General features: G+C 44.3%; 2 protein-coding genes across 2 annotated transcripts; both read right to left on the reverse strand.

The window, feature by feature from the left end:
* Window positions 1-10,578: 10,578 nt before the first annotated feature.
* On the reverse strand, window positions 10,579-13,526 carry LOC117860948 (uncharacterized). The gene is made up of 4 exons (XM_034744385.2): window positions 12,940-13,526; window positions 12,774-12,842; window positions 11,345-12,447; window positions 10,579-11,264 (listed from the first exon to the last, which is right to left on the reverse strand). The coding sequence occupies exons 1-4, from the start codon at window positions 13,046-13,048 to the stop codon at window positions 11,049-11,051; spliced, it is 1,497 nt and encodes a 498-aa protein (XP_034600276.1). The 5' UTR covers window positions 13,049-13,526; the 3' UTR covers window positions 10,579-11,048.
* Window positions 13,527-13,671: 145 nt separating this feature from the next.
* LOC117860947 (disease resistance protein Pik-2) lies at window positions 13,672-20,417 on the reverse strand. The gene is made up of 3 exons (XM_034744384.2): window positions 19,151-20,417; window positions 16,530-17,108; window positions 13,672-15,799 (listed from the first exon to the last, which is right to left on the reverse strand). Exons 1-3 carry the CDS (start codon window positions 20,168-20,170, stop codon window positions 13,940-13,942), a joined length of 3,459 nt encoding a protein of 1,152 aa, XP_034600275.1. The 5' UTR covers window positions 20,171-20,417; the 3' UTR covers window positions 13,672-13,939.
* Window positions 20,418-20,970: the final 553 nt, after the last annotated feature.

A 20,970-nucleotide genomic window follows, 5' to 3' on the forward strand; every position in this document is an offset into this window, starting at 1 on the left:
TATCAGACGAACCATCACAACATAATATACATGCTATTCCCTTTGCCTCACGATATTTGGTCTAGCTTCAAGCCGACCGCTCTTTCTCGATCCTGTGATTCGGAATCCCTTTGTAGGTTAACTCTTAACCGTACGTAGCATGGCCATGCATTTTCGGATCCGATCACTCGAGGGGCCCAGAGATATCACTCTCAATCAGAGAGGGGCAAATCCCATCTTGATTGACCATGTCTCATAGCATGCTTCTTGACAAACCCGAAAGCTACCTTTATAACTACCCTATTACGGCTTAGCGTTTGATAGCCCCTAAGTAGGTCGATCCACATCTAGAATACATGCGACAATCTCAGGTCTAAGGACAAAGCGTATATGTTGTTTAAAGAGAGAACTACTTCTCGTGTTGGGTCAGTCCTAGCACATGTCTCCACATGTGTCCACATTATTAGTTCAACATCTCCATATCTATGACTTGTGAAACATAGTCATCAACTAATACATTTGCTAGTCTAATATTCATGTGTGTCCTCACATGAACTCCGGCTAGGGACAACTTTAGAATAACCATACAAGTAAAGAGTTTCACATACAATTCACATAATTGCAAATCAATTCAAGTAGCCTTCAATGGATATTCAATGAACACAACATACAAATCATGGATACAAATGGAATATCATCATCTCTATGATTGCCTCTAGGGCATACCTCCAACAGTCTCCCACTTGCACTAGAGTCAATCTAGAAGGTACCTAATACCCATAGCTCTTACATGCGCATCATGCTTAGCCTGCGGGAGTGGTTTTGTCAACGGATCAGAAATGTTCAGATCCGTGTGTATTTTGCATATCTTGATCTCACCCCGGTTAACGAAGTCTCGAATGAGATTAAATCGCCGCATTACGTGTTTGTTCTTCTGGTGGTTCCTTGGCTCCTTTGCTTGCGCAATTGCCCCATTGGTATCATAGTAGAGATTCAATGGGCTGGACGCATTCGGGAACACACCAAGCTCAATGAGAAAATTTCTTATCCAAACACCTTCCTTCGCGGCTTCCGAAGCCGCGATGTACTCGGCTTCTGTCGTAGAATCGGCCACCGTCTCCTGCTTGGAACTCTTCCAACTAACAGCACCACCATTTAGCGTGAACACAAATCATGATTGTGACTTTGAATCATCTCTGTCGGTTTGGAAACTAGCATCAGTGTAACCTGTTACAACGAGCTCCTCCTCACCTCCATAGACGAGGAACATATCTTTAGTCCTTCTCAAGTACTTAAGAATGTTTTTCACCGCTATCCAGTGACTCTCACCTGGATCAGATTGGTGTCTGCTTGTCATACTTAGCGCATATGAAACATCTGGATGAGTACTTATCATTGCATACATGATAGATCCAATAGCCGAGGCATATGGCACTCTACTCATGCGATCCCACTCATCAGCAGTCGAAGGACACTGAGTCTTGCTGAGATGTATGCCATGTGACATAGGCAAGAACCCTTTCTTTGCCTCTTCCATGCTGAACCGCTTCAACACTTTGTCAATGTAAGTATCTTGGCTTAAACCTATAAGCCTTCTCGATCTATCTCTATAGATCTTAATGCCCAGAATATATGCCGCTTCCCCTAAGTCCTTCATCGAAAAACTATTTTTCAGTGAAATCTTTACGGACTCAAGCATAGGAATGTTATTTCCAATCAGTAATATGTCATCCACATATAAGACTAGAAATACTACAAAGCTCCCACTAACCTTCTTGTAAACACAAGACTCTTCTTCGTTCTTGGTGAAGTCAAACCCTTTGACCATTTCATCAAAACGAATGTTCTAACTCCTAGATGCTTGCTTCAATCCATAAATGGATCTCTGAAGCTTGCATACATTTCCAGCATTTTTCGGATCGACAAAACCCTCGGGCTGTATCATATACACGTCCTCAGCTAGGTTTCCATTCAGGAAAGCTGTCTTGACATCCATCTGCCATATCTCATAATCGAAATATGCAGCTATAGCTAGAATAATCCGAATGGACTTAAGCATCACTACGGGCGAGAAGGTCTCGTCGTAGTCAACTCCTTGAACTTGTCGAAAACCTTTTGCGACAAGTCGTGCTTTAGAGATGTGAACATTTCCATCCATTTCCTTTTTCTTCTTATAGATCCACTTGCACTCTATGGTTTTAACACCATCAGGCGGGTCAACCAAGTTCCAAACTTGATTGTCTCCCATGGATTCTATTTCGGATTGCATGGCACTCTGCCATTTTTCGGAGTCTGGGTCCATCATTGCTTCTGCATATGTTGCAAGCTCATCATTGTCCAACAATAATATTTCCCGCATTTCGTGGAGCCTTGCTGATCTTCGTGGTTGTGGCGGTGCTTCTCTTGCCATGGGTATCTCAACTTGTTCTGCTACGTTAGCATCACTCATTGATTCTTGCCCGATCGGCTCATCTTGAACTTCTTCAAGATACACTATCTTTCCACTCTTTTCTCCTTTGAGAAACTCTTTCTCTAGGAAAACCCCGTTCCGAGCGACAAACACTTTGCCTTCTGATCGGTTGTAGAAATAATATCCCAAAGTTTCCTTTGGATATCCCACGAAAATGCACTTATCCGACTTGGGTGTGATCTCGTCCGACTGAAGTCGCTTGACAAACACTTCACATCCCCAAATCTTTAGAAAAGACAAACTAGGAACCTTTCCAGTCCATATCTCATATGGTGTCTTATCTACAGATTTAGATGGTACCCTATTAAGTGTGAAAGCTGCTGTTTCTAGAGCGTATCCCTAAAATGACAACGGTAGGTCCGACTGGCTCGTCATTGATCGAACCATGTCTAACAAAGTTCGATTACGTCGCTCGGATACACCGTTTCTCTGAGGTGTTCCAGGCGGCGTAAGTTGTGGAACAATTCCGCAACTCTTTAGATGATTGGTAAACTCGTGGCTCAAATACTCGCCTCCACGATCAGATCGTAAGGCCTTAATTTTCTTGCCACGCTGATTTTCAACTTCATTATGAAATTCCTTGAACTTTTCAAAGGTTTCAGACTTGTGCCTCATCAAGTAGACATAGCCATATCTACTAAAATCATCAGTGAAAGTTATGAAGTATTGGAATCCTCCTCTAGCCATCGTGCTCATTGGTCCGCATACATCACTATGTACGAGTTCCAACAAGTCTACTGCTCTCTCAGGAAATCCTGTGAAAGGCGTCTTGGTCATCTTGCCTAGCAAGCAAGCCTCACATGTCTCGTATGATTCAAAATCAAATGAAGTTAGAAGTCCATCAGAATGGAGCTTCTTCATGCGCTTTTCACTTATATGACCCAAACGACAATACCACAAGTAGGTAGGACTCAAATCATTAGGCCGAGGCCTTTTAGCACTTACATTACAGACAGGTGAACCATCAAGATTTAAAACAAATAATCCATTCACAATGGGTGCAAAAGCCATAAACATATTATTCTTAGAGATCACACAACCATTGTTTTCACTCACAAATGAATAACCATCCTTCATCAAGCATGAAGGAGACAAAATGTTTCGACTTAAACTAGGAACAAAATAACAATTATTCAACTCCATAATAAATACTGACGGGAGGTGGAGTTGCATCGTCCCGACGGTCAATGCAGCAACTCTTGCATTATTGCCCACGCGGAAATCAACTTCTCCTCTTTCCACGCTTCTACTTCTTATCATTCCCTGCATCGAATTGCAAATATGAGCAACCGATCCGGTATCAAATACCCAAGAATTAATAATTGTATCAGCGAGAAATATGTTGTCTATAACATTAACAACAAGCGTACCTGAGGTAGAAGTACTCTTACTTCCGCCATTCTTCAAGGAAGCTAGGTACTGCTTGCAGTTTCTCTTCCAGTGACCAAGTTCATGATAGTAAAAGCACTCTTTGTTTGGAGCAGGTCCAGGTCCAGCTTTAACCTTGGGCGCTGGGTTTGGCTTGGACGTTCCAGCCTTGCCCTTCTTCTTCCAAGAATTGCCCTTCTTCTTAAAGCTAGGCTTGTTCTGTATAGCCATCACATGGCTGGTACTAGCGCTTTTCTTGATGTCAGCCTCTGCTGTTTTAAGCATGCCACACAGCTCATTCAAACCCTTCTCCGTCCCATGCATATGGTAGTTCGAGATGAAGTTCCCATAGCTAGGCGGAAGAGACGAAGGAATGAAATCAGTGGCCAACTCTTGGCCCAGTGGGAAGCCTAGCTTCTCCAACCGTTGAGTGTAACCAACCATCTTGATTACGTGTGGTCCTACTGCTGCGCCTTCTGCTAGCTTGCTCTCAACAAAGGTCTTAGACACATTGAACCTTTCAGTCCTGGCCTGTGTTTGGAACATGTCTCTAAGCGACACGATCATATCGTGCGCCTCATGGTTTGTTTCGAACTGCATCTGCAGCTCGGGTTCCATGCAAGCAAGCATAAGGCAGCTTACTTCGAGGTTAGCATCACATGCTTTCTTGTAAGCATTCTTAGCAGCAGCGGGTGCATCATCAGCAGGTTCTTCTGGTAGTGGGTTGTCTAGAACATCTTCCTTTTTCTCAGCCCTGAGAACAATTCTCAGGTTACGAATCCAATCCGAGTAATTTGTTCCATTTAACTTGTCCTTCTCAAGGACCGAACGCAAAGCAAACGGTGTAGTGCTGCTAGGTGCCATTTAATCTACAACAAAGTAATGCAAAATACACTAAGACAAACGTATCCATGATAGAGCAAATCACATTAAACTATTTTAACAGAATCTACTCCCACTAAAATCAATATCCCTCTATTGAAACTTAGTGATTCAGGATCCACAACTAACAAGTAAAACATAAACAGAATAGCATTCACACAGTTGTGACACAGTATGGCTCGTTTTCATATGGTGATCTCCATCTCCATAGAACCTGTTCACCATGGTGATCTCCATCTCCATGTTCCACTGAGCCATCCTCCTGGTGATGAGTCCTCCAAGAACTAGAACATGCTATTACGCCTAATAGCTAGTAAAGAAGCTAGTAATGAAGATTACATAGTTGCTTGGATCATCACAGATTGGTACGCAGACTATTAAATACAATAAAGTGACAAAACATATGGCTCCTGCCGTGTTGCCGTACACGCGACACGCAGGTCACGAATGAGTTACACACATGCATCACATACACAAGGGGGCCATACTGATCACAAGGTACAAACATACATCCTGCAAAACAGAGTTAGGCGCCCTAACGTTCAAAACTTCGGAGGCCCGAAACTCCATCTTCCAAGCCGAATTTGGGAAATCTAATTTCGCCGAAAATGGCAAAGCGATTGAATTTCATGTGTAACTTTTTCTGTAGATCAATTTTCATATAAAATTTGCCCCAATCCGAGATCGTACCGAAAAGTTACAGCTGATTTACCGAAGCATATGCATACGGCAAAAATCCCGACCCTGGCAGTAGATCCCATCTACTATTGCACATCTAATGCGCCTAGCTTATGACCCTGGATTTCGATTCGACCAATCATATTGATCTTCGCTCACTGCAACTGGATTTACGTGTATCACTTAACTCCGATGGCGGAAACCGACCGGTAGGAGTATGTCGTTACACTACCATTGCAGCAAGGGCACGAAACCAGGACATAGATCAAACTGAAAACTCACATATCTCCATATGCACACATCCCGAATCCAAAACTAAGCAGCTACGGCTCTGATACCACTGTTGGGATACGAGGTAGGCTACACTAGCGCAAATCAAAATTTCTACCGCGTAAAACCAGGAAGAACTGCCATATAAGGATCATGGGATTACCACTCGACGCACTACTGGTGCAGAAGATGTAGATATGCGTCGATGCAGTGAAGACAATCACGTAGTCATACATAGTCAATCAACTTAGTCGTACGTAGTCGATCACGTCAACATCCAGCAGCTCCTCAGCAGCTCGTCCACGTGCAGCAAGATCGCCCCCGGTGCCGCGGCTCGTCGTCGGCTCATCGTGGCTCATCGGCGGCTCGTCGGCGGCTCGTCCAAGTGCTGCAGGCGCAACACCTCCAAGGTATCCACACGTGCAGGGAGGAAGCGTCGCAAGCCGGACTGCTAGATCCACGAGTTGCAACAGGCGAGGGCGTGGGAGGCGCGGCAGGTGTGTTTCGCCAAAAGGTGTAAACCCTAGGGCGCCCCCACCCCTCTATTTATAGAGGTTCCTGACGGGCCTCTGGATCCGAGGCCCATTAGTACTTCTAAACCTAATCCAACTTGGATCAGATCCGAATTGGGCTTCCAGCCCCTTAAGTGTGTGACCCTATGGGTTCGGATACGTATAGACATGGTCCAAGTACTCCTACTCGGCCCAATAGTCGGTAGCGGCCTCTAGCAAGACGTGCCAACTCCTATACGCACACGAAGATCATATCAGACGAACCATCACAACATAATATACATGTTATTCCCTTTGCCTCACGATATTTGGTCTAGCTTCAAGCCGACCGCTCTTTCTCGATCCTGTGATTCGGAATCCCTTTGTAGGTTAACTCTTAACCGTACGTAGCATGGCCATGCATTTTCGAATCCGATCACTCGAGGAGCCCAGAGATATCACTCTCAATCAGAGAGGGGCAAATCCCATCTTGATTGACCATGTCTCATAGCATGCTTCTTGACAAACCCGAAAGCTACCTTTATAACTACCCTGTTACGACGTAGTGTTTGATAGCCCCTAAGTAGGTCGATCCACATCTAGAATACATGCGACAATCTCATGTCTAAGGACAAAGCGTATATGTTGTTTAAAGAGAGAACTACTTCTCGTGTTGGGTCAGTCCTAGCACATGTCTCCACATGTGTCCACATTATTAGTTCAACATCTCCATGTCTATGACTTGTGAAACATAGTCATCAACTAATACATTTGCTAGTCTAATATTCATGTGTGTCCTCACATGAACTCCGACTAGGGACAACTTTAGAATAACCATACAAGTAAAGAGTTTCACATACAATTCACATAATTGCAAATCAATTCAAGTAGTCTTCAATGGATATTCAATGAACACAACATACAAATCATGGATACAAATGGAATATCATCATCTCTATGATTGCCTCTAGGGCATACCTCCAACAAGACTTCCTCATCCCATACTAAGTATGATGTTAGTACTTTCAAACACTTGATCACGAATACCACCACTGTCGGGCCTTAGTCAAGTTTCATAGATAGACGGGGCGATCAACCGACCACCAAAGAGTTACCCAAAACCCTGCCCCGTCCATCGTCCTTACAGTTGTAACAGAAGGGTAGACATCCAACTCCTACAACTCGCGAGTGACAGGGAATCACTTGGCTTTTACCGTCTCCTAGTTAAGCAAGGCATCTACTCGATCCAACAGCTAGTGTTCAGATCATGGTAGCTAAGTCATGCATCTAGGGTTCCAAACAACTCCTATACGTAAATGCACAAGTATGCTAAACAAGGCATGCGCAAGTCTGGTAAAACAACACAGGGTTTTCATGCAACCGGGGCTTGCCTTCGAGCAAGGAGGAAGAGAACTGCTCGACTTCTGGGGCGGCTTCGGCTTCAGAGGGCAGGAGCTCAGCTACACCGTCGTCTTCTGGTGCCGGGTGCAGCTCGTAGAAGCCGTCGGCGAGGCGCAGCTCTACACGAATGCAATGCATTAGTTAGCATAGACGGTTATTTCAACAGCAACACTTGCAAGTCTGAGCCCAGAAACTCGTGACAAAAAGCAGGAGGGTGGGAAGGTTCAAGGGAGCTGGTGGAGATCAAGAGGTAAGGGTCGGAGGAAAGGAACTTATGATCTGACCCTTAAATTAGAGGGTTTGGTGTGCTAGGGATCCTCAGACTCAGCGCTGAAGGGTCCCCAAGTTTTACACATGCACCCTCGGTTTGAAGAAAAAGGTTACAGCCGAGCCCTCGGGCAAGGCGGAGAAGGGTCGGCGGGACAGACAGGGTCGGGCGAGACGGAACCGGGGTCGGGTGGATAAGAGGGGTCGGACGAGGCGGATCAGGGGTCGGCAGCTTACCTTCTTCCTACAAGGAAAGCTTGGGGTCGGGAAGAAGCAGACTTGGGCGGAGGGGCTAAGGCTTTGAACAGCGGCTAGGTCCGGCAGGGCTCCGGCGGCGGCGGTGCTTTTTGTGGATCACAAGTAGGCTCTTACACAGCACGGAGGAGCAAGCGGCTGGATGGCTTGGGGAAAACGGAGTGGGGCAGAGAGGAGAGTTCCTCAGGAACTTAGTGGGGTGGCGTTGGGAGCTTGAGCAGGGAGCAAGCGAAAAGGCAGAAAGGCAGCAATGGCGAAGGGAACTCCGGCGGGGCTCGCGCATTCCCTTTTATAGCGGCGCTAGAGTGAGAAGGGAGCGGCGTGGGAGTGAGAAGGGGAGCAGTGCGAAGGCCGGGGAAGAAGCAATGGAGTGCTCTGCCTGGGCGGCGATTGAGCGACGAGGGCGGTGGAGCAGGACTTCAGGGATGACGCCAGCGGTCATGGGGCTCTGGCGTCAGGGCGGCGCAGGAGCGGGTATGCCGGTGGTTGAGATTTGGCGGAGGTGGGCGTCATCGTGCGGTGGAGTTGATGGAAGTGACCGAGTTAACGGCGCTAGAATCGAGGGCGCACAGGTGAGAAAACAGGCGGCCGCGGGCGCGCGGGCGAGCGCGGACAACAGATTATCGGGCGGTTTCTGACAGGGCGGGGAAAGGAGCTGTCGCTGCCGCGGTTAGTGTTGGCGGAGGAGGAATCGTCGGGTAGCGAAGACCAGGCGGCGCGACTGTGTCGAAGTGACGGAAAAGACGGGCGACATCGGGCTCTGCGGCCGGGATCTGGCGATGTGATGATGGGCGCGGGTGGCGAGGTGTTGCAGAAAGGTTGCAGAGGGGCTTCCGCTGCGATTGGGGAAGGGGGCGCGAGAATCCATTCGGTCGCGGGCCAGAGACAAGGCGGAGCGGCGGGTGTCGGAGAAGTTGAGCCACGCGGTGGAGGAACTCTGAAGCGGGCATGCAACTCGAGTGCGCCTGTCGCGGAAGATCTGGGGGAAAAAGATCTCGTGGGTCCACCGGTCAGATAGAACGGATGTTTTGGGAAAGACTTAGAAGGATCCGACGGTGAGTTGGGGGTCGGTGGGGTCGGAACTAGGGACAAGCGGAGAGGGGTCGGGTCTCAGGGGTCGGGACCGGTCTAGAGGTTGTTCACTTCGGCTTGGGAAGCTAAGACAGGTGATCAGGGGCTCGGATTAGGGTTAACTTGGAAGATTTGGGGTCGGTCGTCACACTAAAATAAGCAATTCTTGATCCCAAATAAAACTTATAAGGTCCTCTACATCAATATGAATTTTCCCCTAATTTACGGGGCATAAAAAAATTCGAGATGTCAGTGGATCAACCAACTGCACAATCTGAAATTTATAGGCGTCCAATAAACAATCAATTCAACATTTTCCTCCGAAACCTTACCTCTAATCGACATCAAGCAACCCTATTACGTCTAAGAACATGTAATTTGCATGTTCCATATAGGATTTAGGTCTCAGGTTTGCCTTGAACAGCAATGAAGGGAACATGTAGTTTAGTGTAGCATTGCTGCATCTTTATGAAACAAAAACATAACTCTTTGATCCTAATTTCAAATAATGCATATGAATACTCAAACGGAATGTATTCGATGAGAGCTACGCGTGTGCGCTGTTTGTTTGCCGATCTGAGCAACGCATTGAAAAGTTAACTTTTGGCCCCTCTTTAAACTACCCGGTCAACCATCTAATATATTACGTATTTTGACATGCAAAGTGTAATTTTACATTTTACTTTTTCCGGGTGTTACAGTTATCGTGAACCATAGATATGACCCGCTATGCTATGATGTAGTGATTCACTCGGGGCACACTAAACTGACAGAGCTTCCGCAGACATGCATCCACATGTATACTCCCTCCGTACTCGAAAAAGTCGACGTTCTGGGCCTTTGGCCCGTTTTTACAAAGCTTGACGTTGTGCCATGGCAGGGTGAACTTTGGACTGGATTGCCCCTAGCCGACGCCGCCCGTTCGCTTCGATTGCCCGTCCGGCCGTCCGCCCGTCTTCACTCCCCATTAATTGCGTCGCCTCGATTCACGCTGGTAGGTGGCTTCAGCACGCTCGCCACTCCTTCATTTGCCTCAGCACGATCTCCCATAGCACGCTCGCTCCTTCATCTTCCTCTCCACGCTCAACTCGCTATTAGAGTTTGTTGCTGTTCCTTGCCGCCACGAATGGATCACTCGCGCCGCACGCTCGCCATGACGCTCGCCACACGCTCGCCGGAAGCGCGTCGCGCGCTCGCCGCTCGCTCGCCTGTACGCTCGTCGCAGGGCGCTTGCCGCGTGCTCGCTGCTCGCCGCGCGCTCGCCGCTCGCCGCGCGCTCGCCGTCGCGGCCTCGTCGGAGTCCGTTGCGGAGGAGGTGCTCGCCGTTGCGGCCTCGTCGGTGTTCGCGGACTCGGATGAGACGTTCGCGGACGTCGAAGAGGTGCTGGACTCCGTCGAGCAGGTCGCGGCCTCGTCGGTGTTCGCGGACTCAGATGAGACGTTCGCGGACGTCGAAGAGGTGCTGTACTCCGTCGAGCAGGTCGCGGCCTCCGCCGACATGGTTGCAGACTCAGTCGACATGGTGCCCGACTCCGTCGAGTCTGACTCCGTCGAGTCTCTATGCCCTCGCTGTGGCACGTTCCACGCTGGCGGTGTCTTCGGAGAAGCTTGCTACCAAGCTCGCCGGAACGCACGCAGGTGTGGCCGTTGTGGACTTCTACACGAAGATTACGATATGCCAGTAAAGTGGTTCCATCTAATGGACAAATTCGATTGCGAGTTCTATATTCCTGATGTGGCCAAACTTGAAATGGATGGTACTAGAATCAAGTTGACTGATGACGTTTTGAAGAAGGTGGAAGAGCATATTAAGAAGCAGCAAACAAAGAGCACTAAGGTACAGTACAGCATCTCTCAATTTGGCCATTGCAAACCTAAGATACACTCATCTAATAATTTGCATAAACTTGCATCTTCTAATTTGTTACAGGAAGACTAGCAAGTGATTCGGCTAGCAATGAAGCTTCACAAGGGATTTGCAATGGCAGCCTCTTTTCCCTCTCTAGTGCTTGTTTGTTCATGTGAGGAATCTTGATTTTGTTGCAACCTTTTACCTTCATTGCTTCCTTCAAAACAGTTTGTAGTGTGACAAAGATCCTTTTTGCTTTCTTTGGACAGTACTCCAAAAATGCCTAGAAAAAACAGATTGGAGTGAGTAGAGTACTTTAGTTGTTCAAGATCAATTTAATCAATCGAATGGATGATCATTTACCTCTTGCACTGCTGGAATTAGATCTTTAATTGTCTTAGCATCTTTCTTGTATTGAATGGCTTGAATAGCTCGAAAAAACCCCAAATCTAGAATGTTAAAATCTGTAGAATTGGGTGGTTGACATATAAGCTTAATGTCAAACCCATCTTGCTTTGCAACCGCACAAAAATGAGGATCATCAACTTTTAAATGAGATGGAGCATTATCTTGTTGAATGAATATTGGCTTGTTGACATCTTCTCTTGGCCACTTTGCTCTAATTGCGGGCAACACTCTATTTATCATGAAATCTCTTATCACATCCCTTGTGATTGACTGAATTGGTTTGATTACTTCCTCTCCACGAAGACGGTTGTGGCTTCCTCTAATAGCTTGTTCAAAATTGACTAGTGGAAAGCAACCTATTTTGCCATCAAACACACATACTCCATTTCTAAATCGTGGCCGAGCACATACACATAAGAACATGATCCTAGGGATGTAGTTCTTGTTCTTGCAAAGGCGGTGTGGTTCATCTTCCTCGGGTAGCAAGTAGTACCTCTCTGATTTTTGAGTGAGGTAGAACCACTTCTCATCAATAAACACAAAGTCAAACAAATCCTTGAACTTTGGATCATCAAGCAAACCTTGATCAATCATGTCAATGCACCACTTCAACCTAGTCTTCTTGTTATCATCAGTGAGGTAAGGTTTGATGCTACTAGAGTGGCGCCTAATGAAACCCCTTTTCAAATACCTTTGTATCCTAGATTTGCTAATACCAAGTTTACTAGACACATCTTCTATGGTCATCCTTTGCTTGAGAGGAATATCCCGCAACTTTTCCAAATCTAGAGGGATTGCTTTGCGGCCACTTCTACCTTTCTTTAGATTAGGAACCACGACCGGAATGTTTTGAGAAAGTTGGTTTTTACCTTGCCTCCATATGCGCTGAACTGATCTAATTTTTACTCCAAATTGGTTAGATACAATTGTTGTATCATGGTTGCCTAGTTTCCCATTTTTGCTTCTCATCAACAATGCTTGATACACTTGTTGTCTAACACGATCAGAATAGTCATTCTTCGGTTGGTGTAGTGGAACGGGAGCATCACCATCTTGTTCTAGCAAAACGAAAAAACAAGCTTTTTAATAGTGCAAAGTAGTCACGGCATGATGTAGTTAAAGGAAAAAACCAATCATTTTAATCATGATAACAACAAGCTTATTTACAGTCCAAAGTAGTCACGACATGATGTAATTATAGGGAAAAAAATAATTATTTGCATGGGGTGCTGTTCATATAAATGAGAAAGGTTGCCGTGTAGGCACGGCATGACTAGTAAAAAAAACAGCTCCAAATTAGGCACGGCATGACTAGTAAAAAAACAGCTCCAAATTAGGCACGGCATGACTAGTAAAACAAAAAAACAAAGTGAGAGGACTGTACCAGTGAGGTTTTGTACGTAATTAAAGTCAACAGCTCCAAATTCATCTAATGGTAAGTTCAAATCTATTCCTGTTGAAAAGGAAAGACCACACTTAGAAAGGAAAATAATTTGCATGGGGTGCTGTTCATATAAATGAGAAAGAATAAACTGAGAAAGACACATTACCGTGGTTCTCATCTTCCAAAACTGGCTCGTTGAGATCGATGGGAAGGTTGCTGTCGTCATCTTCTTCCAAACGAACGTTTAGATCAAAGGCAGGGAAAAAAGCACGCATTGCTCGGTTAAGTGGACAGAGAAGATGGCAAGAATAGATGGTTGAGAAAGAAGGAAAGAGAGGCGTTTAAGCAAGCAAGCAAATGGCGTGGAGAAGAGAGAAAGCAAGTTGCCGCATAAATAAGCCAGTGGCGTGGAGTACAGCCAGCTCAAACGTTGGTCTTCTTATTCCAAACGAGCGCGAACCATCAGCTATCCGAGCGCGCAGGCAACAAACGAAAATGAAACAAGTGCCAAACGAAAATGAAACAATTGCCCCGCGCGCATGCAAGACTGCTGCCCGCGCCAAGCGAAAATGCAGGCGCCGAGCAAAACTGCTGTCTGCGCGTGCCACGCAGGGCGAACAGTGCCATGCAGCGGACCATCGCCATGCAAAATGAAGTGGGCAACAAAAAAGGTGGGGCAGCCGGGATTCGAACCTGGGGCGCAGCAATGCAGGCTTCACGCACTAGTCAGTTGAGCTGGTTAACTTTCTCGTACAGAGAGCAAGCGCAACCATATTTATTAAGGGCAAAGAAGGAAAACTAACCCCTAATTAATCACTCCTTGGTTACCACAATCCTGTCCTAAACGTCAGGATTTTTGGGTATGGAGGGAGTACGCACGGTAAACAGTGCACCAGAGGACAGGCTCAAATAACTGAGCACTTTTCTGCGCTTGAAAGCGAGCAATTTAATTTAGAGATGTGGTATATTGGTACAAAACTACAAAAGATTGATACTATAGAATATTGATACCTCAGGTGGTACCCTCTAAGTAAGTTATATAGGATTAGTGGTCGGTGGTATAGACCAGAGCAAGCAGCTGAGCCTGTATTTTGGGATGGAGATGCATGGATATATTGAGAATTTGAGATGTAGAAACAGATCGTGGAAGTCACAACTGATTAGGACTAGTCCTCCAAGTCACGAACCATTGTATACTGCTCTGACTTCACTGACTTCAGCTTCAAATTGAAATTGTTAGGATGCTCCTCTTGTTGGCGACGTACATTTTCCATGAATTCGTCACTGAACTCGGGATCCAGCTGAATTTCCTTGAGCCTCTGGAGATACCCTAGCCCCACGAATGCGTGCAGTTTGCTCCAACCGGCAGCTTGCAGCCGCTCGAGTTTAGGCATTCCACCATCTTGAAACTCCACAATTGTAACGGCATCCAATTCACGAAGGTCCAGCAGAATGAGACTGGGAAACGATTCCCATGTGATTGTGAGCTCTCCCTCTACAAACGAAGATTTCCAAAAACGTAGGATCCCAAGATTTGGCAGGTTCCCGATGGCTTTTATGGCCTCTTTCTTCAGTCCGCTGCGATGTAGCTGCAACTTTGATAGATACTGAAGCTGCTGTACCCATTCCTGTACTCTTACTAAACGGCCCCACAACTTAAGGTTCTCGAGGAATTTTGGAGGTGACAAGCTCCCACCCAAATGCCAATCCAAATCATCTGCCACACAGTCCCTATTCACTGATAAAGACAGCAAATGATTGTGACCAGCAATGGCGGACCAGAAATCCCTACAGTTTGTTCTGTCGACACCGTGTAACTCTAACTTACGCAATTGAGTCAGTCCTATAAGTTCTTTCACAGACGCATTTCTCTTTCCATGTCCAAAACGGACGTAACCCAACGTGCGTAGTGCATTCAGTTTACCAATCCCTCTCGGAACTTGCACAACACACGATACATTACGACCTCGAAAGTGAAAGTTCTTGTCGTAGCTAAAGGATAGTTTCAGTTTGTCACGCCTCTTCAAATTTTCCGTCACGCGCTCATTTGATATGGAGGGCCCTACTTTGTGTTCATCTTTAAACCAAGCAGATGCATGAAGCTGCTGCAGCTTCCGAAGCTTGTTAAAGCTGGAAGGCAATTGGAATATATATGTACCTCTTATATCCATTGTGTGGAGTTGCCTCAAATTCCCCAACGACTCAGGCATTTTGAAAATATCCTTACATCCTCTTAGAGAAAGGTACTTCAGGTGAACCAGCTGGCAAATTTGATTGAGATGATGATCTGTTAGTCCTGAAGCATCTTCCAAGTCAAGTACTCGAACAAACTTCATGGTGTCTGTGATGAAAAAGGGCATCCACTCCCCAAACACGGTAAGTGACCGTACATGCGACAAGTCGAGAGTTCTTTCAAATTCATCCTTGTCTCTTTTCCAGTTGTTGCTTATGGCGAGCTGACGTACTTTAGTTTTTGTGTTTGAACTCCACCCTTCCTCCAGTGTAAATACAAGTTCTTCCTTCATTGACTCTGAGACGCAGATTTCACGGATAAGATCATGGAGCACACATGAAAAAATTTTCCCAGTGCTATGGGTTACCTTTTTTGCTGGCATAATCATACTTCTGTCCAATAACTCAGCAAAGTACTTGTCTCCAACTTCCTCTGCAGTCAGGTGTTGCATTTCCCTTGAGTAACCCTCTGCAACCCACAACCTAATCAAGCGTTTCCGCTTAATGTTATAGTCCTCCGGGAAAATGGCCATGTACAGAAAACAAGACTTTAGATGATAAGGAAGATCATTATAGCTCCTAACAAGGATGTTTCTCATCGTCTGTAGCGGTCCACTAATCCCCAATTTAGAATTCAACTTCCTCCATTCAAGTCTGGTTTTAGGCTTATCAGATAAGAAGCTACCAATCACGGATATTGCAAGGGGAAGTCCACCACACTTCTTTAGGATAAGATCCGCTTCGTCCTTCAAATCAGGGCTCGAAGAAAAAGGTTCATCGTCCTTCTTAAACACCTGTGATTATATAATTAAATATTTGGGTCAGAAGTCTATTCCTATGACTTGCGCAGCATAAGTGCCATAATTCCCAATGCCAAAACATGGAAAATAAATAATACTATTCATTATTATTTGTTTGTGCTGTATGCACAGTTTGTAGTATTTTCTGCAAAATAAAGTTGATATTAACATTCTGCAAGTGTATCAAATAACATCCAAGGGGGGATGGGCTAAGTTACTTTTCTTTGCGAACAAAGACCCCATGACCATGACTCGAAAGGCGTATTTAATATCCCATATTTTCCACACACAACAGTCTTTTTTGAATCTTCAGACTATCTTTTTTTGTGTATGCATTATGGCTGGCAATATCACAAGTAGTGGCCGACGGTGTACATATTTGCTTATATTTTTTACATTCTATAGTCTTGTTTGGATTTATTTGTCGGTGATGTTTTGTACTCATTTATTTGTTTCCACTGCCAAAAAAGTCCAAATTAACCTTAGCCATAGGATAAATTTTTCTAAAGAAGACCGTAACTGTCGGCTACCTACAAATAATCCTTGATAAAAAAAAAGCTGAGATCTGCTAGTGTGTGTTTGATTTTTGTTGATCTTCAACTTTTCTTGAAGCTCTTGTAAAAAAACAATTTTTTTCATGACAAGATAGAAGTTTCCTAAAAGTGCAGTATGTTATCACCAAAGGACATATTTCTATTTCATCTTTTAGAATATACAAATGTACCTTTCTTTTGAAGAGCTCAAATGCATCCTCGTCTTGCATGAATTCAACTTTGAACACGTTTCCATCCCTCGAACAATGTCTTGCCAATTTGTATTCCCTTGTGGTGACTACGATTACCGCAGTTTTTTCCAGGTAATTAATAATCAAATCCCAATCTGCGGTAGATGTTAGGTCATCAAGAACAATAAGGCACATCCGCGTGCCAAGAAGCCTAGTAATCTCGTTGATCGTTTCCTCTAATCCCACCGTTTCAATCTCCCAACCTGCATTTGGCCCATACAATTGCCGAGCAATGCTCCTAAGTGAAGACAAAACACTGAAAGGACGTTGCACAGTGATCCAAGCACGATTTTGAAACAAGCTATCAAGTTCTTCATAGACGCTTCTCACGAGAGTGGTTTTTCCAACACCTCCCATTCCCAACACTGAAATCACCTTGCAGCCGGGGTAGTTGTGTCCCTGACAAATTAATTGGACAAGTTTGGATTTTTCTTGGCTCCTCTCAAAGACAAATTCATCAGCAACTACCATTGTGCTCGAGTTGGAGATGGTTTCGGCTGAATCAGCTTGAGGTTTAACCTGAACAGAAGCAATATTCAGCAACTTTTTAACTAAGAATGAAATAAAGGAGGTCATCTCGTACCGAATTATGCAACATGTCCACCCGAAAAATAGATTATGCAACTCGTACAGTTTATATGAATTTGGCGTTTACTGTAGCTGCTTGTATCGTAATGTCTTCGTGTAATGTTTATAACTCCAATATTTGACTTTCCTTAGGCCATCGGATTTTGTTGTGATTATTGCTAAGGGGGCCAAGGATTTGTAGTAAGGAAAGTGCATGTACTTTTATTTGGGGTCTAAACATTGAAGTTATAGTCACTAGTCTATGAACTTGTGCAGAGCATGGGTTAATATTTTTAAAAGCTGTTGTATTTAAAAATTATTTAGAAATTAAATTCCTAACTAATTGTCAAAATTGTTTGCCTACTACTTTCTCTTTTTTAATACTTATCTTTTATCTAGTTGTGATTGATTTTTAATTAGTAATTAATCTATACATTTTTTCATCCACGTTCACACTTTTTTCATTTTGTATCGCACCTCCATACATTGTATTCAGCATAAAAATCAATATTTTTCATCAATTCCTCGCATACATGCATAAAATGATCTAAATGATTACACTCATCATGTGTATATACTTTTAACTTAGTATTTCTATATTAACAATCACATAAAAAGATAATTTAGAATCATATATTAGTTTACTTTTGGACATTTCCAAATCTAGATAATTAGATTAAGAATTAGGTGTTTACTTTAGGTTATTTTTTAATAATGACATACCCGGGTAACTTAGATACAAATTTAGAAAGACATTTTAAGTTATGCTTTATAATGATATGTACAAGTTAATTGCATGAAGATTATGGGGTTACCTTAGATTATTTTTTATAATGGCCTAGGTCAGTAATTTAGATATAGGTTTAGATTTTATTTTTAAATATTTTCATAATGGTAGTTGTAGGTAACTTTTTAGACAATATAATAGATAATGACTATGATTATTGGAGCTTACATCATTAAAGTTTGATGTTTTTGAATTTTGTGATAATTTCTAGAATTTGTCTTTTTCTCTATCGTGTCTCGTGGGAACTAATGCGGAGTCTCCAATGGGAAAAAATGAGACCACATTGCTACAAAACTATTACCTTGAACTACCTCTCATTTGTTCAATATTCGAACACAATACTTATAGATATATACTTATTATCTTCATCCGATTGTGATAGATTTTAGTTAGTAGTTATCCTATAATATTTTGATCCACATTTATAATCTTTAACTTTTCATTTTGCATCACAGGTATGCGCTTGAATTTGTTTAATGGACCCTAAATTTAAACTATTAATTTTAACATAGTAATCTATATTCTCATCATTTTCTCTATATCTTTAAAAATGGTGACACACGTCTTGCGTATGTACCTTAATTATTATATTATATACCAATGGTGTAAGAAATAGAAGATTTAGAATCATATATTGTTGCATATTTTTAATTAAGGTGATTTGTAATCAAATGTTGGGTTACCTCATGTTATTTTTAATAATGACATATGTGGTAATATAGATGCAAATTTAAGGGGTTACTTTAATTTTTTTTATATTAGTGGTGGGTAATTTGGTTGCAAATTTAGAGAGTTATTTTAAATATTGTTTATAATGGCATTAGTGGGTAGTTTTGTAAATATTAGGGGATTACTTTCTGGGTAATTTAGATATAAATTTAAGGGGTTACTTTAGGCTATTTTCATAATGGTATAGGTGGGTAATTTTTTAGAAAACATAATAGATCCAATGACGATGATTTGAGTCTACCGAGTGATTGCCAGATATTTTGCTTTTTTGAAAATTTATAGATTTTCTCTTTTTTTTTTCTATAGTGTCCACCTAGAAATCCTAGGTACCTGGAGGAGGTGAAGCCTTAAAAAAAAAACTCTCCAATTAGTAACAGTGAGATTATTTTTTCATATATCTGTGGTATCTTAACATGGAGGTTGTTCTTCCAACGTATAAAATATGACCGATGAGTAATTTGACAGATGTATCAGTTACCTTGTAGTGGAACAAGTAAAGAGCCTGATCAGGTGCCAACTGCGTGAGCTCTGAAACCTGGTAATGTCGCTCCGCGCACAAACTTGCAATTTCAACTTGCCGCGTGGAGACGATGATTCGGCTGCCGTTCTTCTTGTCGGGGAAGTAGGCTTTGATCCACTCCCAGTCAGCTATGGAGCATAGGCCATCGATGACTATCAGGAACCTTGTCTCACTCAAAATTTCCGTCGCCATTTCCTCCAATTCCGCGAGGGCACGCTGATCTCCGGTTACATCAGCGGAGAGTTGGCTTACCAAATTCCTTAAAAATTCATCCTGACGGGAGGCACTTGCCAATCTGATCCAAGCCCGGCAGCCAAACTTTGCATTTCTATTTTCACACCCACCGTCACCATAGGCCTCCTTGACGGCAGAAGTGTTGCAAAGATGGAAACTTGTTCCCCATACCACAATCACCCTGAGGTCCTTGACCCCGTCGTTGATCAGCCGGAGGAGGTCCACCGTCGAGTCGTCCGCCCCCGCAGCAGCGGCACGCCTTGCTTGGTCGATGGCGGCTATCGCCGAGAAGATGCCAGACTGCTCCGCCACCGCTTGGGTGGCATGGTCGGCGTCGGAGCCCTTGACGAGGCGGCTGTACAGGCTCCTCTTGCTAGCAAACGCCTGGTCCGCGACCCTTGCCAAGAGCGCCTTCACCTCAAGGGTAGCCCTGCGCCGCTCGCAGAGGATGCGGGGGATGCGCCACCGGGACGGCTTCTCCAGTTGGTCCACCTTGGCGGCGAAGCTCTCGAGGCCCTCCTCGACGTCGTAGGCCAGGTCGCGGACCTGCTTCACCCAGCCCGGATCTTGGTGCTGGTCTCCGGTCATGAGGAAGTATCTCATCATCTCGAACTCGTCAGCGATGATGGCCACATCGCGCTGCACACCCAGCTGCAGGGCGACCTCATCGGCAACCATGGATTTGGCGTGGGCGATAACAATGTCCAGCACGGACTTGCACGAGCTCACCGCTGAATCCTCCATGTCTCTCACCTCTAGTATAGTCTCTGGTGTGGATTTATGCAGCGACGACTGCTTTATTTAGCGCTAGATGGCAGATCTAGATGGACAAGTTCTTGGCAACTGTCTGCAGCTGGGGATGGGGAAAGCTCAGTCACAGCTCACCAACCACGCAACTAGAAAGTTGATAAGGCCTGAGGGCATCTCCGCTTTTGCCGTTCATTTTCTGGTTTGGTGGGGAGCGACTGGAATCGGGCGAATGCTAGCCCTCCACAAAGCGCTAGTCTCTAGCACGCGGTCTGGTATTCGTACGAGCGGGGAGAAGACTCATGACTCGTGAGTCGTGTACTCGTGTCTGGTAGGTGAGGGGATGGACGGACCCACGTCAGTGATAAACTCACAAACATACGCTGGTGAAGATGGTATTTACAACTGCGGTAGACATACCAAGTGCTCCACGTAAATCTCTTTGTAATCTTTGGCTACGGCTAATTTGATAATTTATAAATACTAGCAGGAATGCCCGTGCGTTGCTACGGGTTTGTAGAAAAGCGCTTCAATTGCTACTAATGTGACGGGAACGGTAAGATCAGTAGCAACTTTTTTCAAAGTTGTGAATGACACATTTCTTTACCGATTTAAATTATCCTACAATCAAAATATTTTCAGCATCTCCTGCAGAATTTCTCCTATTTGTAACAGAAATAATAAATATCAACTTTAGTTGGTCCACACATGCATAAAACTGTAATTTCTCATAGAACTTACAAAAAGCTCAGTACCTATTTGGTGAGGACCTCTGAATACACTATATTCTTTGTGTA

This window comes from Setaria viridis, chromosome 6 (genome assembly GCF_005286985.2).
Source record: "Setaria viridis chromosome 6, Setaria_viridis_v4.0, whole genome shotgun sequence".
In the NCBI taxonomy this organism is placed as follows: Eukaryota; Viridiplantae; Streptophyta; class Magnoliopsida; order Poales; family Poaceae; genus Setaria; species Setaria viridis.

Bases quoted from the DNA above. Each gene is read 5' to 3' on its own strand.
- LOC117860948 (XM_034744385.2), bottom strand. From the start codon at position 13,048: ATGCGTGCTTTTTTCCCTGCCTTTGATCTAAACGTTCGTTTGGAAGAA. The intron at 12,843-12,939 runs GTAATGTGTCTT...CCTTTTCAACAG, and splicing joins TTTGGAAGATGAGAACCACG to GAATAGATTTGAACTTACCA. The intron at 11,265-11,344 runs GTAAATGATCAT...TGTTTTTTCTAG, and splicing joins TAATTCCAGCAGTGCAAGAG to GCATTTTTGGAGTACTGTCC.
- LOC117860947 (XM_034744384.2), bottom strand. From the start codon at position 20,170: ATGGAGGATTCAGCGGTGAGCTCGTGCAAGTCCGTGCTGGACATTGTT. The intron at 17,109-19,150 runs GTAACTGATACA...GCTTCTGTTCAG, and splicing joins TTTACTTGTTCCACTACAAG to GTTAAACCTCAAGCTGATTC. The intron at 15,800-16,529 runs GTACATTTGTAT...ATATAATCACAG, and splicing joins TTGAGCTCTTCAAAAGAAAG to GTGTTTAAGAAGGACGATGA.